Here is a 22,402-nt window from a genome sequence, read left to right on the forward strand (position 1 = left end):
TTGGCCAACCACACCTACAGCTCTCCATAGGAATAGAATATTTCCGGACCACAATAAACATAATGGCTGTGGACTGGCAGCACCTAGTAATACCCATCTGGGTTTGACAATTCATATGTATGGAGACATCATACTGTATAATACACTTTTACCTTCCAATGTGAAAACAGCTCTAGCAGTGAGTGCACAAAGCACCACTATCATAATCTAATCTTGTATTTGGGATGCTGGAGGGAGGCTGGTGAGATTACGCCACATGGCACGCGTCTGATTAGCGCCACTTACGCCACATGGAACGCACGTCTGATCCTGGCACCGCAGGCGGAAGCGGAGCAATACCAGGGTGAGCACTAGACTACGGAGAACTGGAGGCGACCTGGCAATGACACACACACAGACGCACACGCGTCATAGAGCCTGTTCACCTGACACAGGCGTCATAGGGCCTGTTCACCTGACACACGCGTCATAGAGCCTGTTCACCTGACACTGGCATCACAGAGCCTGTTCACCTGACACTGGCATCACAGAGCCTGTTCACCTGACACTGGCGTCATAGAGCCTGTTCACCTGACACTGGTGTCATAGAGCTGGTTATGTTTTGGTGAGCTTGATGGGTCATATCACATTGCACTTGGATGTTCATATTAGAGACACTGAAATGAGAAATCAATTAATGTACAATCTGATCTTTTCACTTGAATCCAGCTAACCACTGCCCTTAGGTTTACAAAGACTTTCAAACTACTAAAGACTTAGTGATGGTTTAGCCAATGCCCCGTCAGTGAAAAGGTGAATACCTCTTATAACACCTTTGACAGAACACAAACGCAGCAAATAAACCGACGTCTTGTGCAGGAAGATCAGGCAAAGATCTCAGGGGAGGATGAGCAGTGTGCTCATACCAACATAACGGATCTATTGTAACGTCGGCGCAAAAGACAGTGTTAGCGTTCTCCCGCGCAGGGCATCCTGGGATACGAGAGCGAACATTTGGGGGGTTTATGTCTGTATTTCTCCTTAGTTTTGAGTGTAATTTTAGCGTCTTTATTGTAACATGTTTCCCTTTTAGTTCTCCCTCGTGTGTGATCCTTTTTGTGTGGGGGGCTGCGTCCTCCCCTGTATGTGTAGTGTGTGTGTCTGCTTGACCTGCCCCGTGTGTATTGTGTTCTCTGTCTGTGTCCTTACTCTCGTTCTCAGCTAATAAACCTTTTGATTGGACAACTGTGTGTCGCTATCAAATCGTTACATTGGTGTCAGAAGCGACTTTCGAACATGGCCTCCGCTCAGTGAGAGAAGCTGGGAGTGGGAGACCATACCACTGGGTGGAGGCCCACGCAAGAGGATCCAGAGAGAGCCCTTGTAAGGGTTGCTAAGGAGCTTGAGGCCTTCTATCGTTACTGCCGCCGGAGGAGAGGAGCTGTCGCCGGGACCTGCCTGCTGCCATGGGAGGAGATCTGGCCGGAAGAAGCGGTCGCGGTGAAGACGACGCTGGCCTGGGCGCTGACTCCACGGTGAGCCGCGACGCGTGAGCAGAGCCGAGGGAGTGCGGTGAGGAAGAGGTTCTTAGACGATGGACGGTTGGCGGAGCCGCTGAGGGCAGCGAACTCACGACGGTGGGGCAGCTTCGATGGAAAGGCCCTCTGAACTTTAAAAACGTTTGGGTGCGTGTGAGAGGCACCGTGCTGTGTGGGCGCCCGTTCTAGTTGGCCTGTTGGCCGGCGCCTTTTGAAAAAAGTTTGTGGTGTGGAGTTCGATAGCATGGCCATCTCGGGGGTCGTGCCTTCGCTGAGGCCGTGAGGGAGTGGAACGGGCCGGGAGCAGAGCAGGACAGCTCTGCGAGGAGGCAACACGAGGAGGGACGCCGAAGACGGTAGCTGCAGCTGGAGAGCTCAGCGTGGTCCGGTTGCTGCGGAGTCGGTGCCTGTCTGTCCTGGTCGGTGACTCGACGGAGCGGAGTGGCGTTGGTGCAGCTTCATCTGACCCCCCTCGAACCCCTGTGCTTGGTACAGTGTCGACGGTTGGAAAGGCCACCTAGGGCCCCGTCTGGAGAGGAGGAGTGCCGCGGTGACGCCGCGGAAAGTGCAGCCTGAGAGCGGCTGCTGAGAGGGAGCTGGTGACGAGCGGGTCGGCCACGTGGCTGCTAGCACGCCCACACTGGATTGCTAGCAGCGTGGTGCCCCGTTGAGTGAGCTCCTGCGGCTCGTGCACCCCACGTGTCGCACTGAACTGAGTGGCGGGCGACGCTCGCCGACGCTAGCATGTGGCTACCTCGTGGTCATTGCCGAGGATGGCAATGGCTTGTTGGGGGAGCTATGTAACGTCGGCGCAAAAGACAGTGTTAGCGTTCTCCCGCGCAGGGCATCCTGAGATACGAGAGCGAACAATTGGGGGGTTTATGTCTGTATTTCTCCTTAGTTTTGAGTGTAATTTTAGCGTCTTTGTTGTAACATGTTTCCCTTTTAGTTCTCCCTCGTGTGTGATCCTTTTTGTGTGGGGGGCTGCGTCCTCCCCTGTATGTGTAGTGTGTGTGTCTGCTTGACCTGCCCCGTGTGTATTGTGTTCTCTGTCTGTGTCCTTACTCTCGTTCTCAGCTAATAAACCTTTTGATTGGACAACTGTGTGTGTCGCTATCAAATCGTTACACTATGTTGGAGGATAACTACTTATGATGTGATATTCTTAACCAAATGCAACAGGTACTCAGATGTTAGTGAACTTGCAATGAAGAGTCATTTCCCTCATGCAGAGTCATTTCCCTCATGCAGAGTCATTTACCTCATGCAGAGTCTTTCCCTCATGCAGTCTTAACAGCATGGTCCTGCTGATGGTCCTGTTTATCAAGTAAGCACAGCAAAGTATGTGTGCATAGTCTGCGTACATGTAGGCCTTCATGAATAACAAAAAATGTACACACACACACACATTCCTATGAACACACACATTCCTATGTACACCATGTCTTCTGATTGGATCCGGAATAAAATAAGTATGACATAGAAATATGTATGTACAGAAATATTGCTGTTGCTGGTTATGCTTTTCAACTTGTAGGATCCAGCCTGGATGTGTGTCAGATCGGCAGATCTTTTAACTCCTGAGTGAGTGACAAAGCGAGTATCTGGTATCAAGCGAGGATCTCGTATCAGATCCTGAGTGAGTGACAAAGCGAGTATCTGGTATCAAGCGAAGATCTCGTATCAGATCCTGAGTGAGTGACAAAGCGAGGATCTGGTGTCAAGTGCTGCTGTGAGTGAGACTAGGCTTAGCCCTCTTCACCCCCCGCACGGCACCACCAGGGTCACATGACACCCCGTCCTGAAATCAATCTGCTCGTCACCTGCGTGAGATTAGGACTGGGCTGGATTAGCGCCATCGAGTCCGGCCCCAGTTGGACAGTGATCTGGAGCAGGAGGACGCTGCACAGGACCAAAAGGACCAGGTCACTAATCGGCACCGCACCACCGTCATCCCGCTCGCCAGCGTCTGTCTGCTGAGTCTGTGAGTGAACATGAACCTGTCTGTACTGAGACATGATTTTGTGCACTTCTTTTCCTGATGTTCAATATGGCGGTCCTTAATACTGTGGTTGGGATTTACTGAACAACACAGTGACGCTCTCACAGACAGGAGAGGAAGTACTTATAGCTTACGCTGAACGATCCATATTCATACCAGCGGCATGAATATGTTCTTTTTCAAGGGTCAAGTGCAGCCAAAATATTACTACTATATTTATTCATGTACTTCTGTTATAAGAAACATGTTGATCGTGTTAGGTTTGTTCAATAAGTGCCAGAAGATTTCATTCATTGCAAAGAAGTCAGACAAAAGATGACCCAAGATAACACAGTTTCCTGTGTGTGTGTGTGTGTTTGTGTGTTTGCGTCACATTACCCAGGATTCCTTGGGAGTGCCGGGCGGAATGCTAGCCGGAGCTGGGGCACCCTAATCTCATTAGAGGCGTGACGCCACGCTGCCTGCCCCCAGTCCCTGAGGGGAACACACAGACCCATCAGGTACCCACCCTTACCTGCCCCCAGCCCAACCCAGGTACCCACCCTTACCTGCCCCCAGCCCAACCCAGGTACCCACCCTTACCTGCCCCCACCCCAACCCAGGGCAAAATCCCAAATGACAAAACAGACAGGAGAAGACTAGGAGAAGTAGTGACAGGACCCACTCTTAATCTCTAATCTAATCTCAGAGCAGATGGGATGTCCTCCCAGATCACTACCAGTCCACACACAGTAGAAGTCTGTATATTATATATTTATATCATATACTGTATGTAGCTTGTAAGAGTACTGTACTGTAAGCATCTGCCAAATACCATAACACATAATTAACACATGTATACAAAATATATACAGTATATAATATATATTAACACATACATGAATACTAATAATATAAATATAATGTATATTAACACATACATGTATCCTGTATATATACAGTATATTAAAGGATAATTCCGGTATTTAGCACTTTGAGTCCCTTTTCTGGTTTGTTTTGAATGAACTAGAGTGGTGGACACCGAAATTTTGACGATGGGTCCTGTCTCGACTTTTCTGACTCGTCTTTGACTACTTCAGAGTGGCAGCCTACAGGCATGCACAAACATGTCCTTAAAACAACCCTTAACGTTCGTTTTCAAAACTGTGCAACTGTGCTATATTAGCACATACAGTACATGTATACTAATGAAGACATATACTGTATGTTTTATATCTGATATACGTAGGATGAATGGGTATTGTGCCATTTTGGTATGAAATGTATATGAAATGTATAGCCTAATGCAAGTTCCTTACCTCAAGTGTACATTGTGTGGGCCCTGGCCAAGTCCAGATGATTAAACAGATGGGGGTAATTTGGAGACAGCCCACTGTCTATTGAAACGATAACAGTTTTGACACAGGCCTGTCTAAGCCATGTTATTGGTCCACTTTGGCACTGATATTGAGCCGTAAACCAGCTAGGGCTCCCCTGAACTCGGCCCAATCCACCACGATGGCACGCTGCCAGCCACAACAGAGACGTGTTAGATTTTATTACATGTCCTTAAGCTCCTTAACCTCCCTAATTCCCTCTGACCACAGCGTCTCGGAGTCCCGGAGCTAACGAAGCCGCGATGCCTTAATCCCTGGCTAAGGAAAAGGTTAGCGCTGCTTGGCCTGGCCATTTCTTCCTGCCTGTGTAGCCTAGCGACTGGGCATGGAGGAGCTGCTCATTCCCGCGGAGGGCGAGGACTCTCAGAGCCCAGAGCCCACCGCCTTCACGCCGGCCGGCCCCGCCAAGGCTCCCCTGGGCCCCTTCGACCGGTTCCTCAAAAGTGTGTTACCCCCGTCGGTCAAACGCTACCTGAGGGACTACCTGAGGCGCAACGGCTTGCTGACGCTGTCGGTGATGGCGGTGATCACGGGCTGCGTCCTGGGCTTCATGCTGAGAGGACAGGCTGTCTCCTCACAGGTACGTCTGGGCTCTGGCTGCTTGTCACTAAGTGACTGTGTGTAGCAGTAGGGGACCTGGGATCTTACAGTGGGTTAGGAGATGAGATGCTCTCACTTCTACTTCCATCAACACAGTGTTCTCACAGCTGACTGCTGTTACTGCTGATTTCAAATGGTCTTACTTCTTGGGAACTTCTGTTTGGACACACTGATGATATGGTCATGTTGCTGCTGCATGCTACTCAGTGCTGAGCTACACCTCTGCTTTGGTCATGTTGCTGCTGCATGCTATGGCAGCACGCATTCGACTTAAAACGACATTTTGGAGCAGTTCAGATCCAAATCCATTAAAGGGAATCCTGAACAGATGGGGCTACTTCTCTAAGTTGTGCTAGCTGGTTGTTTAATGTGTGGCAGCGCAGAGAGAGGGAGACAAAGCACTAAACCAAAAGGCTCTTAATGGATTCAAATCTCAGGAACAAACCAATTGCCTGTCAACTTGACAGTGTTTACAAAGATAACAGTGAACTGATAGTGGTCAGATATGCAGAGAACTTATCCTAGTGTGGACAAAGCAGCTCAGTCTGCTAATTAAAATCAGGTGCTCCTCCTTAATAATGATAATTATTGCCTTTTCAAATATTGCCTATTGCCTTGCCAAATTGCCTTTGAGAATAAATGAAAAATATAGCAAACAATAGTCTGTAAATATACCAGTGTATAAAGCCAGAGATCTCTAGATTCTATCTCTGTTCTCCCTAGAATATATCTAGATGTGTGGAAAGTGTGGCTCTGTTTGTGTGGATGTAGGGCAGCCTACAGTCGTTTAGCTCAGTTAGAATTCTGAGTATATGGTCATCCAGGAAGCATTGAGGGTCAATCCGTGCTCAGGTACTTTAATCCCAGACGGCAGCGTCCTAAGGGAGCAGGAGGAAACACGCCTGTTCGTGGGAGAGCGGCCACAGCGTCACGCGTGACCCACACCTGCCAAGATTAATAAGCACACGATGCGCGAGGGAGGGAGGGAGGGAGGGAGGGCAGCCGCTATTCCCAATAACCACACCGGTCCTGTCCCAGTACCCTCAGATCCCATGTCCTGTCCACCCTTCCAATCCGAGAGGATTTGAGAGAGAATTGAAAATGAGTAAAAAGTGGAGCAAATTTCTAATTTCAAGTGTCATGTGTTTCATTCCAAGGGAATATAGAAAACAATAAATTGTATACCTCAAATGTGCTGTCCTTTGCGTTTGGATAGAAGATCTGCAAATAAATTATTACAAAGTAACTTTCAAACATAGCCTATGGGTTTTATTTTGCAATTGAGTCTGTATTTAGGACTGTATGAGGCTGTTTCATGGGTTGTGGCCGTAGACTGTATAAAATAGGTTGTGACCCTACGAGTAAATGGTCATCAGTAATTGGATGTCAATAAATCAAGCGATCAATCAATAAATCAACCAATCATTATTTAATTATATATGGTTATATATGGCTATATATGGTTATATATGGTTATATATGGCTATATATGGTTATATATGGCTATATATGGCTATATATGGTTATATATGGTTATATATGGCTATATATGGTTATATATGGTTATATATGGTTATATATGGCTATATATGGCTTTTTCTGATCAGTTGCAACACAATGTGTTTAACAATAACAAACTGATAAAGAGTACAAATTAGTACATGGAGAACTGGACAAAAAATGGAGGGAAAAAATATGGCAACATAAACATGTTACATTTATATTGTGCTTTTTAAATGGCATATGACAACAACACATTGTTGTTATGGAAACAACAACAAGTTACATTTATATTTTGCTTTTCAAGTGGCATATGGAAACAACACGTTGTCATGGAAACAACAACACGTTACATTTATATCAAAGATCCTTGATTACTAGCTCCGCTTTAACCCTCTCTGTTTATATTGTGCTTTTCTGGATTCTAAAACCAGACAGACCAGTGAGAGACAGAACTCACAGCAGACAGGAAGGATTAAGACAAAATAGTAAACATGTAAATAAACAAGTGAATGTGTAATAAAAATAGATAAATAAACTAATAGCAAGACTGTGATTGGGACTTGTTGGTAAAACTGTGAGGTGTGCATGTCTTTAGCTGTGACTGAGATGGTTGTGACTGACTGTGTTTCTGGTTTGGTCCATTCAGGCTAAGATCTACTTCTCTTTTCCTGGAGAGCTTCTGATGAGAATGCTTAAGATGCTCATTCTCCCACTGATTACATCAAGGTAACCATGACGACACGCTGCTCCCCTCACACTCTGTCCAAAGCCCCACTGCACCTCCGTTTCTGCCACAGAACACTCCAGAACACTCCAGAACACTCCAGAACTCCACAGAACACTCCAGAACACTCCAGAACTCCACATAACACTCCAGAACACTCCAGAACTCCACAGAACACTCCAGAACTCCACAGAACACTCCAGACTCCAGACTCACAATCACATCATCTAAGTTTCCGTACTAGTTTAGGAGACAATAATCTGATACTCCGCGGCTTTACTCTGTGTGTGTGTGTGTATGGGGGGGGGGGGGGGTCATTGTCTATTGGATGTCTGGGCATGGACAGTACATTCAGATCAGATCGTCAAATCAAATGACTATTTCATTATAAGTTCCTCTGACCCAAACTCTGTGCGTGTGTAGTTTAAAGTTCTGTGTCTGACCCAAACTCTGTGCGTGTGTAGTTTAAAGTTCTGTGTCTGACCCAAACTCTGTGCGTGTGTAGTTTAAAGTTCTGTGTCTGACCCAAACTCTGTGCGTGTGTAGTTTAATGTCCGGGCTGTCGTCCATGGAGTCGAAGGCGTGCTGTCGGATGGGGGTGCTCACGGTGACCTACTACTTGTGGACCACCTTCATCGCCGTGGTGGTAGGCATCATCCTGGTCATCATCATCAAGCCCGGCTCTGGCACGGAGATGGAGAGCCATCGGCTGGGCGGCGGACCCGTCATGACCTCGGCCGACGCACTGCTGGACCTCGTCAGGTAGGGTTACCATGACTACCATGAGTGACACAGCTACATGGAGTTGCGCTGCAGCGCAGCTGCTTTAGGGGCGGGGCTACTCAGACCATCCTCACAGTTAGCGTGGAAGCTGAACTTGACTGACGCTTTTATCCAATGAGACACAGACTCGCAACGGCGTGATTGGACCCGGGCCGACCGACCGCCAATTACCAATGCGTCTGATGTGTGCTCAGTTAGGCCTACAGGGGAACGATGACATACCTGCCAAATGTATAGGCATGAGGTATATACCTGCAGAGGAACGGTGACATACCTGCCAATTGTATAGGTATGAGGTATATACCTGCAGAGGAACGGTGACATACCTGCCAATTGTATAGGTATGAGGTATATACCTACAGAGGAACGGTGACATACCTGCCAATTGTATAAGTATGAGGTATATACCTGCAGAGGAACGGTGGCATACCTGCCAATTGTATAGGTATGAGGTATATATATACCTGCAGAGGAACGGTGGCAAAAGTGCAGAGTGGTTGGGGGCGACTGCTTGATTGTTGGATGCAGTCATTTCTCTATTGATGGTTATATGGACTGTTAGTCTATCTATACACTGTGTACTCTAGACAACGTATGTTGAAGTTCTTCAGCGAAAGAGGCTGGTAGCTCTTGGTTGTAAAAGTGCAGATTTTATCCACGTGTCGGGTGCTCTTGGAAAATGGGATCAGTTCATGAAAAGGAAAGCAATCCAGGCACTCCAGGAGAGGTGACGGAGGAAGGTATATTCAAAAAAGCCTTTATTTGTGACTGGCTAATCCGGATGAACTATATTGTAGTTCTTTGAGCCGAACAAGGGAGCGAGGTTTCAAAGGTCATGAAGGCTTACCGTCCTTCCTCTGTGTATCTTGAACGTTTCCCTGAAGGACGTCCATGTGTTGAGGGATAGAACACTGCACGCTGAGTCAGAGTGTGTGTGTGTGTGTGTGTGTGTTTTGCTGGTGCTTTGACGAAACCTAATGTTAACTTATAGGTCAGTAGTAGCACTTGATCCTGGTAGATAATCTGGGAGGCAGTCTTAGCGCAACTAGGCCACACACACTCACACACACACACACAGCCACACATTCTCTAGGCGCAACTAGGCCATCCTCTCTGCCGATGTTTGGAGCGATGAGAGGCCTGCATTTGGATTCCCCTCCTGGGCCTCACCTCATGGAGTTGTGCTCAAAATGAGTCTGTGTTGTGATCCTGAACACATAGGTGGGGTATTCCAGAAAGCAGGTTTACTGGCTTAACTGGGTATGTTACCCAGGGGTATGTTACCCTTACCTGGGATTTCAGTTCCAGAAAGCTCAAAAATGATCAGGCTATGTAAGTAACTATGGTAACATAGGCTCTGAACTTAACCTGGTAGGGGGTAGGTTTTGTTCAGGTTATGTTCAATTATGTTGGTTTATTTCAGTGCATGTTCAACCAGGCCGCTATTTTTACACTTGTCACACAATGGCGTTTCATTTTGACGAAGGTCCGGTTGACAAAGAAGCACAAAATCATGTAATATTCATCTGTGCAATTCACCGTGAGAGGGCAATAAGACCACGACATCACATGATAGCCTATCCATTCTTTTCCAAACGAGTTTTTCAAGAGCGCTCGAGTTTTTCAGCTGAATCCTAAATATACCGTAGGCTACTTGAAAATCATTCTCCATCCCTACATTAGGCTACGCATGGTGGATTAGAATAGAATAAAATAAATATTTAATGTAGGCTAGCTAGCCTACGTCTTTGGCTCACCAGACAGATGGACAAACAACATCTCAGACACATTGAAGATATAATTAAAACAAGTACAGTACAAAAAAGGGGAAACATAGCCTATAGAAAATTAATAAATAAGTTTAAATATAGCTGTACAGCTCAGCCGGGTATGCATGTTGTCACTAAGTTTGGTTAAGAATGCTGATGGCATTTGGGATAAAATATTTTTTTAATAGGCTACACACGCTCTCCGACTGGGAGTTTTTGTAGTGTTGGAGACGCAGAGCATATCGGCAAGCTGTCGGTCGGTCCGTAAAGTTTGCCTTGCGCTAAAGCAGTTCCTGCGCAACTTCATTCGTTTTCCTGGACACAAACCCACGAGGATCATTAAAGTTTAGTTTCATCAACTGGCAGGTCAGCATCACTGCAGCGCAAAAGTTTAACTTGGCCCACAGCTGCAGAACCCGCGTTAAAATAGAAAATTAAATTTGGGATTCTCAAAGAATTCTATGGCCCACTCAATCTGTGACAAGATAGGCTAGTTTAAGAAAGCATCATTCAAAGCAGTCAATACAATACGTGATGTCCAGTGAATTATTTAATTGTGCTTTTGACATTAAATAGGCTATCCTAAACGTACGCATTTACACGGTCAGTTAGGCTATTCTATGCCAAGCAAGGTCTCGGACGCAGGCGCTTAAGTATTGTTTTTTTTATTATTACAGTTCTCTCGACTACTCCGCCTCTGAAAAATACGGTGCTCTTCGTTTCGCCGGTTTTACTCATGGTTTCGACTCTCAATAGATGATGCCTTTATAAGTTCGCCGTGAACGCGCAAAACTCTAGGTTATCTCACACAGGGTTGATTGAACTAACTGGTAACCGGTGCTTTGGAACCGACAGCTCAGGTTTAGTCGCCACAGGTTCAGACAATCCAGAGGTTAAGTTTTATCTCAGTGTTTGTTAAACCTCCTTTCTGGAATACCCCTCTGGACCTTCTCTAAACCCTAAACAAAGTCTGGGCTCTACCTCAGGGTGCGCTCTCAGGCCACACGAGGCCTGCCGCCAATCTCCAGGGGTAGCCACTCATCTTCAAGTAAAAGCGCAAAGTCAAAACAACAGATTGTGTTGTTATGGTTGTTGTGATTGTTGTTGTTTTTTGAGCATCTGAGCCCAGGAATCCTCTCCTGCTGCATCATATCAGAGTGAGGAGAGTAGGCGCCCCCCCCGCCCCCTACTCAATCCTATTAAAGCACAGGAGTGATTAGGGTATTTTTAGTAATCCGCACAAAGGGCTGATTTGTGAGCTAACGAAGTAAGCGGTGCAGTCCAAGCAGGTGCTGATCTGTGCTGAGGATCCCGCGGCCGGCAGGAATGCCACCGGTCTGCTGGCACATGCCCGCGGCTGGGCACTGAGCCGGGGTCAGAGGAAAGCCACTCTCTGGCACGCTGCGGCCGGTCAGTGCACCCGTAACCAGAGCAACGCAAAGGCATTTCCTCTTCAGCATAAGACAACATGACCTCTGCATTTTCTCTTGAGCATAAGACAACATGACCTCTTCAAATATTTTGATGTATTGAAACTGATCCATGATCTCTGGTGTGCGATTAATAGGTCCAACACCACAGTATGAGAAACATCCCCATAACATGAATTGTGCACCACCCTGCTTTACTGTCTTCACAGTGTCCCGTGGCTTGAGTACAGTGCATGGGGCCCGCAGACAGTCTGTCTAACGACACACACTGTACTCAAGCCACGGTATACGGTACAAGTACACTGTGAAGACAGTAAAGCATGGTGGTACTTTGCGGCACAATTCATGTTATGGGGATGTTTCTCATACTGTGGTGTTGGACCTATTAATTGCACACCAGAGATCATGGATCAGTTTCAATACATCCAAATATTTGAAGAGGTCATATTGTCTTATGCAGAAGAGGAAATGCCTTTGAAATGGGTGTTTCAACGAGACAATGACCCAAAACACACCAGTAAGCGAGCAAAGGCTTGGTTCCAGACGAACAAGATTGACGTTATGGAGTGGCCAGCCCGATCTCCAGACCTCAATCCTATAGAAAACTTGTGGGGTGACATCAAAAATGCTGTTTCTGAGGCAAAACCCAGAAATGTAGAGGAATTGTAGAATGTAGTTCAATCGTCCTGGCTGGAATACCTGTTCACAGGTGCCAATAGTTGGTCGACTCCATGCAACACAGATGTGAGGCAATTCTCAGAAATAATGGTTATGCAACTAAATATTAGTGCAGTGATTCAAAGTAAAGCAAAATCTTGAGACATTTTTCAGTTTATACAGTAAATGTTTGAGTTTGTAAAGAAAAATGCAAACACTGCTATTTTCTTGAACAGCCTAATATTTCTCTTTCTTCACTTCCTGTAAAGGTATAACACAAACATGATCGAATTTGAATGATTTGAAATTGAATGTGCAGTGTTCCCAATGCATTGCTATTATGGATTTAACAGCTATTCTAAGCATTTTGAGCTTTATTCCATTTTTAAAACACACTGCTATTATTCTAAACACAACTGTATATATGTATAACTAAAATAGACTCAATTTAGTAGCTAATTGGTGACTGTGGTGGATAAGCTGGGCCGCATTCATTTAAGACGTAACTGAAACGTGTTTCTGCCCTCTTCAGGAACATGATTCCTTCCAACCTTATAGAGGCGACATTTCAACAGGTAAGAAATGCAAAATGGCCTCCCAAAATCCAAGGTAGTCCTCCTCTGTCCACTTCCCTAGTAGGCCTTAGGTAGGTACCTTAACTTAGTTACATGACAAACCAATCACAATAATGTCTCTGACCACTCAACACATATTTTTCTCACATTTTACAAAACATCTGAACACATATTTTTCTTACATTTCAACTGAACACATATTCTTCTCACATTTTACAAAACATCTGAACACATATTCTTCTCACATTTTACAAGTCCTCCTCCTTCTACAAGTGGAAACACAGTTTCATGTGCCGTCCTTGTAAAGCATTACAGTAGCTTACCACTTTGACACCTTTACATCGAATCTCTTCCAGTATAAGACCGATCTGATTCCAGTGCCAAAGTCGACTGTCAAGACGACGGTCCAGCCCAACTTAGTGTACGTCGTGCCGGACGAGAGCAACCCGAAGGGTCAGAGTGTGCTGCTGGAGCTGACGCCACCGCCCGACATCCTCTACAAGCCCAAACCGGGCAGCAGCCAGCAGATGAACGTGCTGGGCATCGTCATCTTCTCTGCCACCATGGGTGAGGCGCACGGGCACCTGGGCCACTTCTGACAGATGTTGAGATTACGATTCCATATTTGGCTTTGAGTTGGGCCACCTCTGATTGATGGCTTCAGATGATTAAGTGCATATTTGGGTTATTTTGATACGTACAGTGCTACTAGGCTATGCTTATAATCCTGCTTCAGATGATTAAGTGCATATTTGGGTTATTTTGATACGTACAGTGCTACTAGGCTATGCTTATAATCCCGCTTCAGATGATTAAGTGCATATTTGGTGTGTGTGTGTGTGTGTTGGTCGGAGAGGTCCAGGGTGAGGTGCTACTACGCTTATAATCCCGCTACTACGCTTTGTTTAGATGTGAAGGTGGCCACTGACGCAGGCTGGACTTAGGGAGAGGATCATTGTGAAAAAGGGCAAAAGTAAAAAAAATGGCTTTTATGATGATCAAATCAGTGATTGGTGGGGTCAGTAATTGGTGGGGTCAGTGTTCAAACTGTTATAAATAATGTTGTGTTCTTTAACTATTAGTAGAAGGTATTGAAAACACCAAGGTCAAAGGATCAATACCAAGGTCATAGAGATAAACACAGGGGGGTGAGAGCACACTCTGTCCCTGTACACACACTCATGATCTTACACTAAACTGCTTTGAATGGAGGTGTGTAAGGGACTTCGATGAAGTGCTATATGACTAGATGATGTATAGGATGAAGTGCTATATGACTAGATGACGTGTAGGATGAAGTGCTATATGACTAGATGACGTGTAGGATGAAGTGCTATATGACTAGATGATGTATAGGATGAAGTGCTATATGACTACATGTAGGATGAAATGCTATATGACTAAATGACATGTAGGATAAAGTGCTATTTGACTACGTGTAGGATAAAATGCTATATGACTAGATGACGTGTTGGATGAAGTGCTATATGACTAGATGACGTGTAGGATGAAGTGCTATATGACTACGTGTAGGATGAAATGCTATATGACTAGATGACGTGTAGGATGAAGTGCTATATGACTAGATGATGTATAGGATAAAGTGCTATATGACTACATGTAGGATGAAATGCTATATGACTAGATGACATGTAGGATAAAGTGCTATATGACTACGTGTAGGATGAAATGCTATATGACTAGATGACGTGTAGGATGAAGTGCTATATGACTAGATGACATGTAGGATGAAATGCTATATGACTAGATGACGTGTAGGATGAAGTAATATATGACTAGATGACCTGTAGGATGAAATGCTATATGACTAGATGACGTGTAGGATGAAATGCTATATGACTAGATGACGTGTAGGATGAAGTGATATATGACTAGATGACGTGTAGGATGTCTGCTCTCTGGTCCTGACTGCTCTGCTCTGCTCGTCCGTCCCCTCTCAGGTTTGCTCCTGGGGAAGATGGGAGAGAGAGGGCTACCACTCGTAAACGTGTGCCAGTGCATCAATGAATGCGTCATGAAGATTATCAATGCAGCTGTGTGGTAAGAGGCTGCTACTTCTGCTTTCCAAGGTTTCCAATGGTTATGCACAGCACTGTGCAAACGTTTCAGGTTTTCCACATTTGTCTTTACAGTTATTTTATTCCCCAGTAGTGTGTCTTTATTTTTAAACGTTTGTATATTGACAACCAATATCTAATGAAATTTTGAAAGAATCATAACTATAGGACTGTTTTAAATTGAAACCTTTGCACAGTTCTGTATGCCAGAGAGTTAGTATGCCCTGCATTAAACAACAGGATGGCATCCAGACCTCCTGCATGATTTGATAACTCTCCTGAACATTCTGTTTGGAACCTTCTATCATTCTGTGGATAGAACTTTTTAGTGTTTTTGCGGTGGTACTAAAAAGCTGCTTTAGATGCCTCCCAGTCTTTGTGCAGTAGTGTTGGGTGAAGTTGCATGTTATTTTGTTCTTGGCATAAAAATGGAGTTGCCCCAGAGTCGCGTAGAGTCGCCTCAGAACTGCGTAGAGTCGCTCCAGAGTCGTGTAGTCACCCCAGAATCGCGTAGAGTCGCTCCAGAATTTCTTTCAGGTGAAACTACCTGCACATTTTGGTGTCCCTGCTGAACTAATTGGCTGGCAGGTCATTAAGACAGTGAGAATGTAAACAGTGATTTGCCTTATCAAGCCTCTGTAGGGTGAGTCACTGAAGCCTTGGGTGCCTGTGGCGTGCCTGACATTACACCCTGACCTCTGACCCAAACCCTGCGTAGGGGATAGAGCGCTGCTGCTGCTGGGACTCGGGGACAGCCGCCTACTTGCGGCTCACCACATGACGCACAGGGATTAGCCCTGACCTGCGACCTGCCGTCACCTGCACATGCTGCCATGGTGACCAGTGCGGAGCCCAGGCCAGGCTGGCAGGAGTGTTGTGATTCATGGCGTAGAGTGCCCACTGTACGCACAGCATGGCAGTGCCAAGCTGGCTGGCACACACCTTGAGCTTCCCAAAGCAGAATGAGATCTTCTTGGACACCTATACAGGCGTTTGGGCAATGGGCACACAGTGCGAAAAGTACTAGGGCCAATGACCTGTTTCTGTATGTCCAAGGCTCGTAATACTGCCTAGTAAACATGACACCATAGATCCAAGATTAGAAAAGGCTGCCGTTAGATCCAAGATGGCGGATTAGAAAAGGCTGCCGTTAGATCCAAGATGGCGGATTAGAAAAGGCTGCTGTTATAGCATCAGGTACATTGAAGAACATGAAATACCCTAAATCTTTACAGTCTTTTGGGAACCTAAAAATATATAGCACCATAGATCCCAGAAGGAGGGCTGGGAAAGGATGCTGCAACAGCACTCACTGATGCACTTGTACTTTACCGTTTTAAATTGTCCTAAAATTGCTGAGAGAATTGCTTTAAAACTGTTGCTTTTAAACAACTGTTACCATGTTGTTAGTCGCTTTGGTTAAAAATGCGTCAGCCAAATGTAATGTAATGTAATAAATGTATGAACAAAACAGACTCTAAAGCCTCTTCTCTCCTCGCAGGTACTTCCCGTTCGGCATCATATTCCTGGTGGCCGGTAAGATCCTGGACATGAGTGACCCGTCGTCGCTGGGGAAGAAGCTGGGCTGGTACGGCATCACGGTCCTGGCGGGCCTCTTCGTCCACGGCCTCATCCTGCTGCCGTTCTTCTTCTTCATCCTCACGTGGAAGAACCCCTTCACCTACATCCGGGGCCTACTGCAGGCCATGGTCATCGCCCTGGCAACCTCCTCCAGGTCAGACCCCCAGCATCCTCATGGCGTCACCATGGTCACAGACAGACGGGATACGCGTACATGCCTGTGTCCAATGTGTTGTCCAGAACTACAGTCTCACTGGGATGTGCTGAATCCTTGCTAGCACGTCCACTTGGTTGTGAGTTTAAGTCTGGTGCAGGACTGTGCTGTGTACACAATGCCAGGGAAACTACGTTACATGTTTTTGCAGGGACTGCTTCGTCATCAGAAGTCTTCTTTACAAAATTCATGTTTGTTCCAAAGTCATATTTAAGGCAACTAGCTATGTGGATCCTATTTAAGGCAACTAGCTATGTGGATCCTATTTAAGGCAACTAGCTATGTGGATCCTATTTAAGGCAACTAGCTATGTGGATCCTATTTAAGGCAACTAGCTATGTGGATCCTATTTAAGGCAACTAGCTATGTGGATCCTATGGACCAAATGAGTGACTGAGTATTGTCCCTTTCCCTCTCCTGTCTCAACACAGTTCGGCGACGCTCCCCATCACCATGAAGTGTTTGCTGGAGAACTGCGGGGTGGACCGTCAGATCGCTCGCTTCGTGCTGCCCGTGGGCGCCACCATTAACATGGACGGCACCGCTCTGTACGAGGCTGTGGCGGCCATCTTCATCGCGCAGGTCAACGATTATGAGCTCGACTTCGGACAGTTGGTCACCATCAGGTAAATTGTGCGCAGAGAACGGACCGTTATCATGATGGCATATTTTGCCTCGTGCAGACAGCAGCTCATTTGGACGCTTATTGGAAATAACATAATGCAGATTTGTTCATTTAATTCTTTACGCTGAAAAATTTTCAAGGTTTACAAATGGATCATGTTTAAGTTGCAGAAGTTTGCATGCCTTGGTGGTGGTATGATACGATGCTATTGTTATTGTTAAGCACTAATGACACAGTATGATACAATGCTACTGTTGCTATTGCTATGATTGCTATGATACAATGCTATTGTTATGCGCTATCACACGCTGTACGTGTCATCTCCAGCATCACTGCAACGGTATGATACGATGCTATTGTTATTGTTATGCGCTAATCATACGGTATGATACGATGCTATTGTTATTGTTATGCGCTAATCATACGGTATGATACGATGCTATTGTTATTGTTATGCGCTAATCACAGGGTATGATACAATGCTATTGTTATTGTTATGCGCTAATCACAGGGTATGATACGATGCTATTGTTATTGTTATGCGCTAATCATAGGGTATGATACGATGCTATTGTTATGCGTTAATCACAGGATATGATACGATGCTATTGTTATTGTTATGCGCTAATCACATGGTATGATACGATGCTATTGTTATTGTTATGCGCTAATCACACAGTATGATACGATGCTATTGTTATTGTTATGCGCTAATCACAGGGTATGATACAATGCTATTGTTATTGTTATGCGCTAATCACACGATAGGATATGATGCTATTGTTATGCGCTAATCACAGGATATGATACGATGCTATTGTTATTGTTATGCGCTAATCACATGGTATGATACGATGCTATTGTTATTGTTATGCGCTAATCACACGATAGGATATGATGCTATTGTTATGCGCTAATCACAGGATATGATACGATGCTATTGTTATTGTTATGCGCTAATCACAGGGTATGATACGATGCTATTGTTATTGTTATGCGCTAATCACAGGGTATGATACAATGCTATTGTTATGCGTTAATCACAGGATATGATACGATGCTATTGTTATTGTTATGCGCTAATCACATGGTATGATACGATGCTATTGTTATTGTTATGCGCTAATCACATGGTATGATACGATGCTATTGTTATTGTTACACGCTAATCACACGGTATGATACGATGCTATTGTTATTGTTATGCGCTAATCACACGGTATGATACAATGGTATTGTTATTGTTATGCGCTAATCACAAGTCGTACCTGTCATCTCCACCATCACTGCAACAGTATGATACGATGCTATTGTTATGCGCTAATCACACGGTATGATATGATACAATTCTATTGTTATTGTTATGCGCTAATCATACGGTATGATACAATGCTATTGTTATTGTTATGCGCTAATCACACGGTATGATACAATGCTATTGTTATTGTTATGTGCTAATAACAAGTCGTACCTGTCATCTCCAGCATCACTGCAACAGCCGCCAGCATAGGAGCCGCCGGAATCCCCCAGGCTGGCCTTGTCACCATGGTGATAGTGCTGACATCAGTAGGCCTTCCTCCAGATGACATCACCCTTATTGTGGCCATTGACTGGATTCTGTAAGTTTAGCATCATAAGATTTTATGTCATGAAATCTTGAAATACAGGACAAGAAAGTTATGTCATACATAATTATAATCTAGCTATTTTGTAATACAAGTAAATAATACAAGACCCATGTGATTGTATGAGGTATTTAAGTAAGTAAATGAACTAATAAAGTGCTTCTCCTCTCTTCTCTTCAGTGATCGCTTTCGAACGATGATTAACGTGCTGGGTGATGCCCTGGCGGCAGGAATTATCGGACACTTGTGTCGAAAAGACTTCCCACGAGATGCAGAGGTGAGCCATTTTTCACAGCGTAGAGCGAAAACAATCAGAGGAAACGTTCTGCATTTATGGAGCAACTGCAAGATCTTCTTCTTTGTCACTCAAGGTCCTTGACTAAGAAAACAAAATAGCCTACATGATTTTACTTTTGTGCTATTGGAAGGAATTCTAGTCACTATTCTAGTTTGTTTGGAGAGGCAACCTCTACTTTTGAAGCCCCTCATTTACCAGACACTTTTACACTTTTGTAATTGGCTTACAAAAGGTCATTTCATCAGTATGTGCGCTTCCTGTGTATTAAGCCCAGCTCCTTGATACCGGTAGCAGCTCGCAGTATCAGTTGTGCTACAGGAACGTGTTCACCTCAGTTGCGTGCAGCTTGCAGGCCCCATATTAACATGTACTCTCCTGTTCAACTGCCTCTGTTGCAGCTTGCAGGCCCCATATTAACATGTACTCTCTCTGTTGCAGCTTGCAGGCCCCATATTAACATGTACTCTCTCTGTTCAACTCTCTCTGTTGCAGAATGCCAATGGAGAACCTCCAGGCTCACAGAAACTCCAGGACATGAACGTGCCTGCCACTGAGGTGCCGCTCCTCGCCAGCAAGGACAGCGTCTACGAGGTGTTCGGAGATACCGTAACGGAAAGGCCAACGGTCTACTACAACATCTGCCAAGTCTGAGCGTAGCCCAGGGCTCTGCCCGGCAGCACAGTGGCCTCTGGACGACTGACACGCTGAAGTCTCCTGGACAACTGACATGCTGCTATCTCCTGGACGACTGACATGCTGTTCTCTCCTGGACGACTGACACGCTGTGGTCTCCCGGACAACAGACACGCTGCGGTCTCCTAGACGACTGACACACTGCAGTCTCTCCCTCCTCCGTGCCTTGGCTGAAGTACTGAAAAGACTCTTTTTTTATTGAACGATAGATTTTTTCTTTTATGAAAGTTGTGAGCCTCTGGGTTATGCACTGATCTGGGTACATCGGTGTCGGCCCAAAAACGTGTAAATATGTTGTGTTGCAGGCCTGATCATTTTTACTCTGACGGACATCGCATAAAGCAATGTGTGATGATGCACAAGACATCGTCATTACGCTGCGTCCCCTCAATCCCTCATCAGAAGGCTTACGCACAGGCCTGCAAGTGTTGTGTCTGGAGTTGCCCACTGCCAGGGCCTGACCCTTGATATCTGGGCTCTGTGCTCCATCTCTGTGTGCGCTAGGCTACGTCACCCCCAGCACGCAGCTCCATCTCTGTGTGCGCTAGGCTACGTCACCCCCAGCACGCCACACCTGTTTGCAGGTACATCTCTGTGGGCGCTAGGCTACGTCACCCCCAGCACGCAGCTCCATCTCTGTGTGCGCTAGGCTACGTCACCCCCCGCACGCAGCTCCATCTCTGTGGGCACTAGGCTACGTCACCCCCAGCATGCCACACCTGTTTGCAGCTCAAAGCGTGCATGCGGGCGTGCACCATCCCTCTCAGGCCATATCATCATCAACATCAAGGAATTCCAACCAAAACTGCTACTCTTAGTGTCAATATCTACAATTCTTGAGACTTTGTTATTGTTACGTCTGTACATCACCAGCTTATCATCCATTCACGGTAGTTTTAGGACGCCTATATGCTCACAGGAGTAGACGCCCACCTATATGTAACGGATGCCAGCTAGCATAGCTGTGAGTGTGGAACGTTAGCAGCCCGGGCTTTTAGCTCGATGGTCAGCATGCTCGCCTCTCGATCTGAGGTGCTGCTGTTCGCGGGTTCGAGTCCGGGCGTGGGCAGGGCTAGCATGTTCAACACAACGACAGGCAGAGCTCACTGTAGTTCACCCCACTGCTTATGACAGCTCACTGTAGTTCACCCCACTGCTTATGACAGCTCACTGTAGTTCAACTGCTTATGACAGCCAGAGCTCACTGTAGTTCACCCCACTGCTTATGACAGCTCACTGTAGTTCAACTGCTTATGACAGCTAGAGCTTACTGTAGTTTAACTCACTGCTTATGACAGCTCACTGTAGTTTAACTGCTTATGACAGGCAGAGCTCACTGTAGTTCAACTCACTGCTTATGACAGAGTTCACTGTAGTTCACCAGTGTCAGAAGTTCACCTCACTGCTTATGACAGGCACGACTCTTAGCCTCTGACCACTGGGGATAATCTCTAACAGACCTGCATTGTTGCTGCAGCAGCGAGAAGCTCCTCACCTGGTCATCACCTGGTCATCACCTGGTCACCACCTCCAGCTCCACTACCTGCATCACAGTGCAGTCCCACCTCAAGCTCCACTACCTGCATCACAGTGCAGTCCCAGCAGAAGGCCTCAGAAGGCAGCCAATCCAACAGCACAGCAACATTACATTTGGTTATACTGGAATAACATCTGCTTTGCATTAAGTTCATTGCATTAAGACTTCCCTCAAGTCAGTGATTCGATATCATTGTGAGTTCATAAATTATGAGATATGGGGATCATCACCGGGAGTGCTGCTAGAAAATGTGGGCCCTATGACAGACAATTTGCAAATAAACAGCACCACTGCATTATCAAACATTGGCACGACACGGAACTGCTCTGAAGACTTGACAACAAGTTATTTCTGTACTAAAGTACACTTTTGATGTTAGCCTCAACTCTGGATGTTAGCCTCAACTTTGTTTACATGTTTCCTAGGTCGCTATAGTGTGATATTGTTTCCATTCAGGACCACGGACAGTTCTATTGAGTAGCCTATGAGGATTTGTAAACAAATACAATTATTTTGGTTGGAGTTTCAATCATTTGCTGACGTTTTGCTGTTTTGTCTCAGCGCATGAGATTACCTGGGCTGTTGGAAATGTCTGTAGTTCTAAGCCCATATGGCAGCTGACTATGACTATGAGGTCCTGATCTTCGTATGTGTCCAAAAGAAATTCGTCCTGAAAAATTCCCTTCCCCGTATGGTTTCATCTTCAATTCCACACAAAGACATCCCTGCAGACCCCCCCCCCCCCCCTTCCTGAATGACCGCAGACTGATTAGCCTACTGCTGTTGTTTTGTGACCAACATAGCTATGGTTTAAG

At 45.7% G+C, this 22,402-nt stretch overlaps 1 protein-coding gene across 1 annotated transcript; it reads left to right on the plus strand.

The window, feature by feature from the left end:
* The first annotated feature begins 5,220 nt into the window (after positions 1-5,220).
* Positions 5,221-20,008, plus strand: slc1a8a (solute carrier family 1 member 8a). The gene is made up of 11 exons (XM_076275526.1): positions 5,221-5,475; positions 7,645-7,724; positions 8,269-8,484; positions 12,894-12,936; positions 13,293-13,503; positions 14,898-14,997; positions 16,516-16,749; positions 17,241-17,435; positions 18,919-19,053; positions 19,240-19,336; positions 19,850-20,008. The coding sequence occupies exons 1-11, from the start codon at positions 5,221-5,223 to the stop codon at positions 20,006-20,008; spliced, it is 1,725 nt and encodes a 574-aa protein (XP_076131641.1).
* The last annotated feature ends 2,394 nt before the right edge of the window (positions 20,009-22,402 follow it).

The sequence above is a fragment of the Alosa pseudoharengus genome, unplaced genomic scaffold, assembly GCF_046254945.1.
Source record: "Alosa pseudoharengus isolate Yale_2024_CS ecotype anadromous, Long Island Sound unplaced genomic scaffold, YU_APseudo_1.1 YU_APseudo_1.1_scf_11, whole genome shotgun sequence".
NCBI lineage: Eukaryota > Metazoa > Chordata > Actinopteri > Clupeiformes > Clupeidae > Alosa > Alosa pseudoharengus.